Here is a 12975-nt window from a genome sequence, read left to right as displayed (position 1 = left end):
AATAAGTGCTTTGTTTTGATACCAAGGTGGAGACAGAGGGAAAGGAATAGAAGCTCTTTCTAAATAAAATGTACCTGAATTGCAAGGTCCTGATGGTCTCTGAGCACTGCCCTCCAATAAAAAAGGAAAAAATTGTCGACTATAAAACCCCTTATCGTGGTAAAGCCCTATGAATAGGAGATATAAAAGAAGCAAATCAGAGAAATTATGAAGTCAGAATGGGGGTTCCCTAATCTTCCAATTCAGCTTTCAGTGTGGCAACACAAAAGTTTTCCCCTTAGGAACAGAAATAAAGTAGGGCAAGCAGGCAGGCCTCCTGTGGACACTGGAAGTGGCCACTGGACAGTAGTTGTTACAGTTGTTCATCGCAGAATGGCCTGAGGGCAAGTGGACTGTGGAGAGTGGCTGATCCCTAAATTTTTTAAAATATGGAGCATAACTTCAAAATGAAGGTTAATAAATGCCTGCTAAACCATGCGGATTCTTTTTGTCTCTGAAGTAGTACAGAATACCATAACCTATACAATACTATAAAGTTCAGATTTCTGACAATATCAGCACATTTCCAGTACTGTCTATGTAGGTTTACTTGGAAGAATCCTCAATAAGGCTCATTCCTTAGTAATTTCAGGATTGTTGCTATTTTCAAACATATACAACATCAACCAACTCAATATGAATCCCCTTAACAGAAATAATAAATTTATGATAATTTTTACCCTGTCTTGTATTCAAGGATCTTACTTGGTTGTCCCCCCATTTTATCCTGACAAATATACACCATAGGGTAGATAGAGAAAAACAAAGACTGGTCTAAGTGAGCTTCATTGCTGAATGGGAAATTGAATCTGACACTCTCCATTATTAATCATTTCGTCAAAGGATAATCAGGATCAATGCATTAATTATTCAGGTATAATTAAATCCATTTGGTTGTACTTTAGATTTAGAAATAAGGGTCTAAATGTAATGTTTTTTTCCAGGGAGAAATCCATCAACAACAGTGCATGTTGTGCTATAAGCAGTTTTAATGAGTACACCAGTACACCGTGACTGTGAATAAATCTTATATGCACAAAGTCATCCAAGCTTGTATTAGTTTTATACAAATCTTGGATGCCACTGTATATGTGCAATTCACCACCAAGATAAGCTGGAATTTTAAGCGAGTTCTTCAATTCCCTGCTGCCTCCACTCCTTCCATCTTCATTACTTCACCTCCCTCACCCATGATCTCTTGAGGTGCTTGCTTCTTCGCACTTCTAACAGTTCCCCTCACTTGCAAGTAGTACAATCCATTTTATCACTTCAGCATTCTCCTGCCTCACTCTGTTGCATATATAGACAGGCCCTTGTATTCAAAATCTGTCCCCCCCCACCATTTCAACTGTCTTGCCTTTAGATCTTCTTCCTATTCAGCCTCCTAGCTCTCATGATCCCTGATTTGCTAGGATATCTGCTTCTGCCCCCTCCCCCTGCTAACAGCACTTAGCTCTTCCTATCTCTAGGTCCTCTGTGAAGTATCTCAACAGCCTCCCTTTCTCTGTGACCTGTGCAAAATGCACATGCGCAGCCATCCTGGAGATTCCACCCTTTACCACAGCAGGGAGAAGGTCTGAGAGCAGGGAGACCAGCAGTTTTGCTTCACGGGGAAAAAAGAAAGGGGAAAAAGGGAAAAAAAGAGTCAGGAAAAGGATGGCCATTCTGGAAAATGTATCCCTTAGCCAGGATGGCTTACTGACAATTCCCTAAAATTCCCTTTTGAATTTGTGCCTTCATTGCACTTTATGTCAGCACCAACTGTATACATTTTTCAGTAATAATCCAAGTAACAACATGCTCTGTTTTAATGTATTCAGGGTAACTAAAAGTACTTTACCTGATCTGCTCAGATTCTCTTCTTGTGATACCTTTTTATCAATTAATTGTTGTCTCAGTTGTCTAGCAAACCTAGCAGGATTATCCCATGGGATATAAGACACCTCATAATCACCACCAAGCATTGTGCCACAGCCTTCCAGAAGTCCAGAGTCATTCACCCCAGTCAGCCTCAGACTTTCAAATGTAAACACTTTAAAAGCTCGTTCTACTTCAGCCCAGTTCATGTGTTCTGTAGGAAAAATCAAGACATAGAAAGAAAATTATCCTAAAAATGCTGCTTGTTTTTGGCATACTTTGGGTCTAGCAATTTTAGCAAAGTATTTCCCATTATGAGGCCCTCTCTTACAGGTACTGATCACGTTTCATTAATATATCGATATATACCCATAAAAACATGTACTGCTTACAACCCAGTCTTATGGATCGGGTTAAGGATTCATCAGCAGTAGAAGCAATGATTTACACTGCAGCAAGTGAAGCTCAATCATTCTTGTGCCTGGCAACTGGAGCAGAGTTAGCTGATTCTACCCTACTTGCCAGGAAACCTAACTTACCACAATTTATGGCTAGTGCACATTGGTACTAGCCTCTTCAGCTCCTACAGACCAAAACAAAACCCTGTAATATACTGAACAAGGTGTGAAGTGACTCTAACCTTCACCTGGTCCTATAAGAGTATCTTGTAACAACAATTTTGGACCTTTTATTTATTTATTTATTATTTGATTTATATCCCGCCCTTCCTCCCAGCAGGAGCCCAGGGCAGGAAACAAAAGCACCAAAAACACTTTAAAACATAATAAAAACAGACTTTAAAATACATTAAAATAAAACATCTTTAAAAACCTTTTTTTTAAAAAAAAAGCTTTCAAGACATGTTTTTTAAAAAAAGGTTTAAAACATATTGTTTTTTAAAAAAGGTTTAAAAATATATTAACAAGCAATTCCAACACAGAAGCAGACTGGGATAAGGTCTCAACTTAAAAGGCTTGTTGAAAGAGGAAAGTCTTCAATAGGTGCCAAAAAGTTAACAGAGATGGCACCTGTCTCATATTTAAGGGGACGGAATTCCACAGGGTAGGAGCTGCCACACTAAAGGTCCTTTTCCTATGTTGTACAGAAAGGACCATCTAATAAGATGGTATCTGCAGGAGGCCCTCACCTGCAGAGCGCAGTGATCGACTGGGCATATAAGGGATAAGACGGTCTTTCAGGTATCCTGGTCCCAAGCTGCATAGAGCTATGTACGCCAAACCTAGAACCTTGAACTTGGCCCGGTAGCAAATGGACAGCTAGTGCAATTCTTTCAGCAGGGGGGGTGACATGCTGGCAATACCCTTCCCCAGTGAGCAGTCTTGCTGCCGCATTTTGTACCAGCTGCAGCTTCCGGACCAACCTCAAGGGTAGCCCCACATAGAGTGCATTACAGTAATCCAGCTTGGAGGTTACCAGTGCATGGACAACAGCGGTTAGGTTATTTGGGTCCAGAAATGGCCGCAGCTGTATTACCAGCCAAAGCCAGTAAAAGGCAGTCCTAGCCACTGAGGTCACCTGTGCTTCTAGTGACAAAGATGGATCCAGGAGCACCCCCAGACTACAGACCTGCGCTTTCAGAGGGAATACGACCCCATCCAAAGCAGGCAACTGATTAATTATCTGAACTCAGGAACCACCAACCCACAGTGCCTCCGTCTTGCTAGGATTCAGACTCAGTTTATTTTCCCTCATCCAGCCCACCACAGAGTCCAGGCACCAGTCCAGGGCTTGCACGGCCTCTCCCGATTCAGATGTTACAGAGAAATAGAGCTGAGTATCGTCAGTGTACTGCTGACACTTTGCCCCAAATCTCCTGATGGCTGCTCCCAAGGGCTTCATATAGATGTTAAACAGCATGGGGGACAAGATGGTACCCTACTGCATCCCACAGCACAACTGCCAGGGGGCCAAAAGACAATTAAGATGACCGAACACATGTTAGAGCGGTTGCAACAGCCTATCATGTGGCAATAAGGGCAACAAAAAAAGATTTTTTTGCTGCCTCTATTGCATCTGCAGAGTGCTGTCCCAGGAGACTGTTCCAAGTGGTCCGAAGCCTGGTCGGTCCAGTTGCTCCGGAACCAATGGAACATGATAAGGTCTCCTGTGACGAGTTTGCTAAGCACTTTGCGGAGAAAATCGATCATATTAAGAGTGCTATACCGTACGCTGTGGACACAGTGAGTGAGCCAGAGGTGACCAGTAGAGCTCCGGTGTTATGGGATCGGTTTCAGCTTCTTCCATCCGAGGAAGTGGACAAGGTGCTTTCAACCTTAAAGCCAACCACCTGCTTACTCAATCCCTGCCCATCATGACTCATTATGAGCTGTAAAGAGAGACTGGGTGAGAGGATCAAGATGGTGGTAAATACATCACTTCAAGAGGGAGTAATGCCATCAGCACTCAAGGAGGCAATAATAAAACCAATCTTAAAAAAGCCCTTCTTGGATCCTCAAGATCTGAACAACTTTCACCCAGTCTCAAATTTACCATTCTTAGGCAAGGCGGCTGAACGGGTGGTGGCAAAACAGCTGCAAGCACACTTGGAAGAAGCGGATTATCTAGATCCATTTCAATCGGGCTTCAGGCCTGGACATGGGACTGAAACAGCCTTGGTCGCCTTGGTGGATGATATGAGGAGGGCATGGGATAGGGGCGAATGCACCTTCCTTGTCCTCCTTGATCTCTCAGCGGCTTTTGATACCGTTGACCACGCTATCCTCTTGGACCGCCTGAGGGGATTGGGTATAGGGGGCACTGTATGGCAGTGGTTCCATTCCTTCCTCTCCGGTAGGTACCAAAGAGTAGCATTGGAGGAGGAGGTTTCGGATCCGTGGCCTCTCACTTGTGGGGTGCCACAGGGTTCTATCCTCTCCCCAATGCTATTTAACATCTATATAAAGCCGCTGGGGGCAATCATCAGGAGATTTGGGCTGCAGTGTCATCAGTATGCGGATGACACGCAGCTCTAGCTCTCACTCAAATCTTCACCAAGGTTGGCTGTAGAAACCCTGTCCAAATGCCTGGAGTCAGTGAGTGGCTGGATGGGAAGGAATAAGCTGAAGCTGAATCCAGATAAAACTGAGGTACTGTTTGTGGGAGATAAGAAAAAGTTGGGGGATGTGGACCTGGTGCTCAATGGGGTACGTTTGCCCCTGAAAGACCAGGTCCTCAGCCTGGGGGTCATTTTGGACTCCCAGCTGTCCATGGAGGCTCAGGTCTCGGCTGTGAGCCGGATGGCGCTGTATCAACTCCATCTGATACAGAGGCTGCGCCCCTACCTTCCTATCCATCTACTCCCACCGGTGGTACATGCCCTGGTCACCTCTCGCCTAGACTACTGTAATGCGCTCTACGTGGGGTTACCCTTGAAAACGGTCCGGAAGCTGCAACTGGTACAGAATGCGGTGGCTCGTCTGATTAAAGGCAGCCACCGGCAAGATCACATCACTCCTAAAGAACATAAGAACATAAGAAGAGCCTGCTGGATCAGGCCAGTGGCCCATCCAGTCCAGCATCCTGTTCTCACAGTGGCCAACCAGGTGCCTGGGGGAAGCCCGCAAGCAGGACCCGAGTGCAAGAACACTCTCCCCTCCTGAGGCTTCCGGCAACTGGTTTTCAGCAGCATGCTGCCTCTGACTAGGGTGGCACAGCACAGCCATCATGGCTAGTAGCCATTGATAGCCCTGTCCTCCATGAATTTGTCTAATCTTCTTTTAAAGCCGTCCAAGCTGGTGGCCATTACTGCATCTTGTGGGAGCAAATTCCATAGTTTAACTATGTGCTGAGTAAAGAAGTACTTCCTTTTGTCTGTCCTGAATCTTCCAACATTCAGCTTCTTTGAATGTCCACGAGTTCTAGTATTATGAGAGAGGGAGAAGAACTTTTCGCTATCCACTTTCTCAATGCCATGCATAATTTTATACACTTCTATCATGTCTCCTCTGACCCGCCTTTTCTCTAAACTAAAAAGCCCCAAATGCTGCAACCATTCCTCGTAAGGGAGTCGCTCCATCCCCTTGATCATTCTGGCTGCCCTCTTCTGAACCTTTTCCAACTCTATAATATCCTTTTTGAGATGAGGCGACCAGAACTGTACACAGTATTCCAAATGCGGCCGCACCATAGATTTATACAATGGCATTATGATATCGGCTGTTTTATTTTCAATACCCTTCCTAATTATCGCTAGCATGGAATTTGCCTTTTTCACAGCTGCCGCTCACTGGGTCGACATTTTCATCGTGTTGTCCACTACAACCCCGAGGTCTCTCTCCTGGTCGGTCACCGCCAGTTCAGACCCCATGAGCGTATATGTGAAATTAAGATTTTTTGCTCCAATATGCATAATTTTACACTTGTTGATATTGAATTGCATCCTGTGTTGAAGGAGTTGCACTGGTTACCGGTTGCTTACCGGGCCCAATTCCAGGTGTTGGTTCTGACCTTTAAAACCCTATACGGTTTTGGCCCAGTCTATCTGAAGGAGCGCCTCCAGCATCGTCAGGGTTGCCGCTCAACAAGATCAGCCTCAGAGGACCTTCTCTCGATCCCACCAGTAAAAACAGCAAGACTGGTGAGGACTAGAGAGAGGGCTTTCTCAATAGTGGCCCCCACCCTATGGAATTCTCTCCCAAATGATCTCCGTCATGCCCCCTCTGAGATGACTTTCCGCCGGACTCTGAAGACTTGGCTCTTCAGGAAAGCTTTTGGGATGGGTTAAGCTTTTATTGTTAGGTTTTTAAATTTTAATGTTTAATGCATCGTTTTATCGTGTACATCGCCCAGAGTGGCTGGTCAACCAGCCAGATGGGCGACTAATAGATTGAATAATAATAATAATTATTATTGTCCCATGCTATTCTCTGAAAACGACCTTGGAGATAGGATTGGAACCACTGTAAAACAGTGCCTCCAATACCATCTCACCAAGTCTGCCCAGAAGAATACCATGGTGAATGGTATCAAAAGCTGCTGAGAGATCAAGTAACAGGGTCACACTCCCCCTGTCCTTCTCCCAATAAAGGTGATCCATCAGGGTGACCAAGGCCGATTCAGTCCCATAACCAGGCCTGAACCTGAACTAGAATGGGTCAAGATAATCTGTTTCATCCAAGAGTACTTATAATTGCTGTGCCACAATCCTCTCAATCGCCTTCCCTAAGAAGGGGGTATTTGCAACCGGTTGGCAATTGTTGCAGACCAATGGGTCCAGGGCGGGCTTTTTCAGGACCAGTCGAATCACCGACTCTTTCAGGGAGGCTGGAACTACTTCCTCCTGCAATGATGCATTGACCACACCCTGGATCCAGTTGGTCAAACCCTCTCGGCAACCTTTAATAAGCCAAGAAGGGCAAGGGTAGGGAGGACTCGTTGCTGGCACCAGGTGCACTGGACTCCTCATTGGGGACTACAGTAGATGTGGATGGGATATCAAGACTGCTATGGAGATGAGCAACTTTACCCTCAAAGTGCCTTGCAAACAATTCACAGTGGGCCTCCAAAGGGTCTAAAACTCCATTTCCTGGAGCTGATGTCAACAGACCCCTGATGATACAGTAAAGTTCCACTGGACGGCTACTTGAGGATGAGATGGAGGCAGAGAAGTGGGCCTTCTTCGCCACCCTCACAGCCACACAGTAGGCACAGTTATGATGTTTTACTCGTGCCTGATCAGCCTCACAGCACGTCTTTCACCACTTGGACTCTAGCTGTCATCCAGCATGTTTCATTGCCCTTAGCTCACTGGTGTACCAAGGTGCAGATCGGGCTCCACAATGCCAGAGAGAGCATTCGGTGGCAACCATGTCATGAGCCCGACGCACCTCACTGTTCCACAGCATGACAACGGCTTCAACAGGGTCATCTGCTCTATCTACTTGGAACTCCCCCAGGGCATTCAGGAATCCAGTGGATTCCATTAGTCTCCGGGGGTGGACCATCTAAATCTGTCCACCACCCCTGCAGGGAAGGTATGGAGCCATATCTAAACTTCATCAGGAAGTGGTCGGACCATGACAATGGGGTGACATCCACCCTCCCATCACCAGACCACCCCTTCCTCCATCTGCAGCAAAAACCAAGTCAAGGCTGTGCCCTGCCCTATGCATCAGGCCGGTGACAACTTGAGACAGCCCCATGGTCGTCATGGAGGCCATGAAGTCCCAAGCTGGAACACTAGAGGCAGCCTCAGCATGAACATTGAAATCACCCAGCACTATCGTTCTGGGCTCCTCCAATACCACAGCCAAGATGGCCTCTACCAGCTCAGTCAGAGAAGCTGCCGGACAGCAGGGTGGATGGTACACCAGCAGCAATTCTAGTTTACTGTCTCCTTGGCCTGACACAAGGCACAGACCCTCACAGCCAGCTCCAAGACAGAGCGGTTTCCTGGTGACAGAGATGGAAGTTCTGTAGACCACAGCAACTCCTCTCCCCTGTCCCTGCAGCCTGTGCTGGTGTTGCACAGAGTATCCAGGTGGGCGAAGATGGGTCAGATCAACTCCTCCCTGCTTACCCACCCTTTTGGTAAAGGCATATAAAGAAAGCCAATAAAGGAATAATGTTACCAGTAGTACAATAGTGCATGAGTTCATGAATCCTGGCAAGACGTCTGGTATTGTTTCCAGGTGGCGGAAGAGGAAATTTAAGAAGATCCATCAGAGGTAGCTTGTACATCATTTCGTCTTCAACCTTTGCTGGATCTAAACCATCTTGTATCTGAAACAAAAAAAGAAACTTATCAAATATAAACTTTAACCAACAGCATTATCTAAGTATTCTATATAAAAATATATGACAACATGAACATTTAATTGAAAACGGGCCTTTGGCCTCACCTGAATGGTGGTTTTCACAGGTAGCCTGCCATCATGTGGGTAGTACTGCCATCTAGCATCCAAAGGCAAGAATGCACTGAAGTCAAGACCTAAGGCAACCATGCCCATCCCACTCCAGTTCATTCGCGACGAGTCCGGAGTGAGATATCTGAAAAATACAATGGCCAACTGGCCTACCAACAAGGAAAATACAGGAACTAACCACATAAAAGCAACACGTATAATCTTAACATACTAATGGATCTTAACTTAATGTTCCCGATTAATGGAGAATAGTAATCTGTAAATAACAGTAGAAAACACCCCAGCATCCCCCAAGAGAGAGGGCCGTGATGGCAGGCTACCTGTGAGAACCACCCTTCAGGTGAGGCCAATGGCCTGTTTTCCCCAGGTAGCCTGCCACCATGTGGGATGTACCAAAGCAGCCCCAATAGGGAGGGACTGCCCACTGATTAGTCATGAGAAGCAACCTGTTGCAGGACACGCCTCCCAAAGGACGCGTCAGTGAAGGCGTAGCGGTCTATCTTATAATGCTTAATAAAGGAGTCTGGAGTAGACCATACAGCCGCTCTACAGATATCTGCAAGAGGTGCGTTGGTTGCGAAGGCAGCCATAGCCGCGGCTGACCTAGAGGAATGAGCCGTTATCTTAGTAGGCACTGGAATATTAAGTGGCTCATACGCTAGAGTAATACAAGCTCGCAACCAACAAGACAAAGTGGATTTAGAGACCTTTCCCCCCAAGGTTCTAGGGCGAATGGATACAAATAATGACTCAGTCTGATATCCTGTGTGTGAGATAGGTAGATCTTGAGAGCTCTCCGAACATCTAGCGAATGCCAGGCTGTCTCTAGTGGATGGACGGGCTTTGGGCAGAATGATGGAAGAACAATGTCCTGGTTACAGTGGAACACTGAGTTGACCTTGGGGCAGAAGGATGGATCTGGCCTCAACACAACTGAGTCCTTATGGAGGATGCAGAGATGGCGGGCTGACAACAAGGCTTCCAGCTCTGAGACTCTCCTCACCGATGTGATCGCCACCAGGAACAGGACCTTGAAGGACAACAGTCAGAGAGGCACTGAAGCAAGGTGTTCAAATGGAGGATGCTGTAGGGCTTGTAGGACCTTCGACAGACTCCAGGAAGGGAAGTGGTGACACATGGCCAGAGAAAGGCAGGCAGCCCCTTTCAGAAAGTGCTTGATGAGTGGGTGAGAGCCCACAGGAACGGCAGATGAGGAAGCGGACAGGATTGAGGAGATAGTGGAGGCATGACGACGCAAAGTGTTTGCTTTTAGCCCCATTTTCAGCCCTCTATATAGGAACTGCAGAACCTGATGTACAGTGACTTGTGAAGGCAGGAAGCCCTGGGAGGTGCACCAGCTGGAAAAGGCAAGCCAAGTACTCTGGTAAATGTGATTTGTCGACGGTCTCCTAGATGCTAGGATTGTGTCGACCACCCCCTGAGGCAGTCCTGTGCTACTCAGCTGCCTCCGTTCAAACGCCAGGCCATCAGACTCAGCCAGTCTGGATCCGGATGCCGGATCAGTCCCTGTGAGAGCAGATCCAGCCTGACAGGCAGTCTCCAGGGCTCTGTTACTGACAGAGAGAGAAGGTCCGAAAACCACGGTCGGCGAGGCCAGTATGGGGCTATCAGGAGAAGCTGAGCTCCCTCGTGCCACAGTTTTCACAACGTCCTGCCCAGGAGAAATATTGGAGAAAAGGCGTACAGTAGACCGTCTGGCCAGGGTGCTGTCAGCGCATCCACTGCTTCTGCAGTCGATTCCAGGTACCTCGAGAAGTAGCGGGGCAGCTGGCAATTGTGGCTCGAGGTGAAGAGGTCCACCGAGGGGGCGCAGAACTGGTGCTGGAGAAGGTCAAACACCACTGGATTAAGTTTCTATTCTCCCAGACTCACATGCTGCCTGCTGAGCCAATTGGCCGTCACATTCAGAACCCCGCTGAGATGTTCTGCCCTTAGCGACAGCAGATGATTCTCGGCCCAGTCGAAGATTCGGGTCGCCTCTGCCTGGAGAACTCGAGACCTGGTACTCCCCTGCCTGTTCAAATGCGATTTCACATGTGTTGTCTGTTCGGATTAGCACATGCTGCAGCGACAATAATGGCTGGAAATGCCGAAGAGCCAGATGGAGAGCTCCGAGTTCCAGCCAATTTATATTCTGATGTTGCTCCGTTCTGGACCACACGCCCTGGACAAAGTGGGAATTGCAGTGGGGCCCCCAGCCGGTCAGGCTGGCATCTGTGGTTATTATGGCTCTGTCTGGTTCCCGAAACGGAGTACCCCTGCTGAGGTGTGGCATCATTGCTCACCAGTGGAAGGATGCATGCAGCAATGGCTCCAGGTGGATCACGCGATGGTTGGAGTTGGCAATGTCCGCCTGAAATGGTAATAGGGCCCACTGGAGTGGTCGAGTGTGATGTTGGGCCCATGGGATGATGTGAATGGTGGAGACTAACATCCTAAGAACTTTTGCCAGAAACATAACGTCCGCCCTTGAGCGTTGCATTAGCAGGGTTGCCATGTCTCGGATGGTTGAAATACACTCTGGAAACAGGAAGACCATGGCCTGTGTAGTATCCAGTATTGCTCCCAGATGCTGCAGCCGCTGAGTTGGCTCTAGGTGACTCTTTTCAATGTTGACTAGCCAGCCATGGGTCCTTAGAACCTCGAGAGTGTGGTGAATCTGTCTTTTGGCCTGGTCCTTGGAATGCGACTGAAGTAAAAGTCATCCAAGTAGGAGTAGATATGGACTCCCTGTTGTCAGAGGAAGGCCACCAGGGTGACCATCACCTTGGTAAATATCCTTGGGGCCGAAACAAGGCCAAACGGCATGGCCCGGTATTGAAAATGGCGCTGGCCTAATGAAAACCTCAGGAATCATCTGTGGGCTGGACAGATCGGAATGTGGAGGTAAGCGTCTTTCAGATCGATGGATGCCAGAAAGTCCCCCTGTTGCAGTGCTTCCAAGAATGATGCCAGGGACTCCATTTTGAACCAACGGTACTTCACAAAGCGGTCTAAGACCACCCTCTACGACAGATCTCGCTTGGGAACCGCAAACAGAACGGAGTAAATGCCCTCTGACCTTTCTGCTGGCGGTACTGGTTCTACTGCGGCTATGTCAAATAGATGACGTATGGCATCCTGCATGACCCTCCTGCGTGATCTGGATACGGGAGAGGGGCAAAATCTGTCCGGGGGTCAACCAAAACTCTATGTTGTAGCCGTGGGAAAAAATTCCTCTGACCCAAGAGACCTGTGTTAAGGCAAGCCAGGAACTTGCATAGAGGAGTAGCCTGCCTCCAATAGGGATGGTGTCAGAACTGTCTGCGCTGACGAGCTCCTCTGCTGTATGATGAAGAAGACGGACCTTCTCATCCCTGGTACTGAGCTCTGCCCTGGAGGAGCAGAAATCAGAAATTTGAGAATTGTGGCCTCACCCTCCAGGCCGCGCCCCCCGAAACGGCTGGAAAGAGCGATATGGAGCAAACCTTCATCTCTCTTGGCTGTGGCTAAAGCTGATTTTCGGTTGTCCTTAGGGTCAATCAAGACTGCTTTAAGGGCATCCTCTCTGAACAGTGAGGACCCCGAGTATGCAGCCATAGATAAGTTGGCCCTGGCTGTGGTGTCAGTGTCCCAGTGTCAAGAGCCAGAGAGTTTGCCAAGCCACTATTTCTGCAGCTAAAGCCTGTGCTCCTTGGTGGGTTACGTCCAGCGTGGCATCAGCCACTTTGTGTAATTTAACTAGACTCTTTTGCAGTTTGACTGGATTCGGATTGGGGTCATCCAAAAGGTCATCCAGCCACATCATAGAGGCTCTTGAGAAAATAGAGGCAGCAGTAGAGGCCCGGATGGAATAGGTGGAGGCCTCGTGGTTCTTACGTAGAGCAAAGTCCAGCCGCCATTCAGAAGGGTCTTTGAACTGGGAGTCTCCTTCTTTTGGAAGGAGAGACCTAGATACCAAGTTTGAAATTGGTTGATCCACTCCAGGGACATTCAAGAAAGACATGAATTCCGGGGCCAAGGTATAGAGTCTGTTGGCTAACGGCAAAAAGCAACGTGGGCACAGCGGGCAGATCCATTCCTCCTTAGCCAGCTTGTTGATGGGATCTGGCACAGGAATAGAGTGATCCACTGACCTGGGAGACTTGAGAACCCTGGCGCCTTTGACAGGAGGAGCGGCAGGTTGCGGTTGTAA

The 12975-nt window shown here is 47.7% G+C and overlaps 1 protein-coding gene across 2 annotated transcripts in view; it reads right to left on the bottom strand.

The window, feature by feature from the left end:
* The window catches only part of SPAG17 (sperm associated antigen 17), a 206556-nt gene that overhangs the window by 126067 nt on the left and 67514 nt on the right, over positions 1–12975 (bottom strand). For both annotated transcript variants that reach the window (XM_061637825.1, XM_061637834.1), the window contains exons 13-15: positions 8487–8637; positions 1880–2110; positions 75–167 (exon numbers count right to left, since the gene is read on the bottom strand). In XM_061637825.1, coding sequence (XP_061493809.1) covers positions 75–167; positions 1880–2110; positions 8487–8637 — 475 coding nt within the window. The remainder of the gene's footprint in view (positions 1–74; positions 168–1879; positions 2111–8486; positions 8638–12975) is intronic.

Source organism: Rhineura floridana, chromosome 1 (genome assembly GCF_030035675.1).
Source record: "Rhineura floridana isolate rRhiFlo1 chromosome 1, rRhiFlo1.hap2, whole genome shotgun sequence".
Taxonomy (NCBI): Eukaryota; Metazoa; Chordata; class Lepidosauria; order Squamata; family Rhineuridae; genus Rhineura; species Rhineura floridana.
This window is presented reverse-complemented; position numbering and strand designations above follow the sequence as displayed.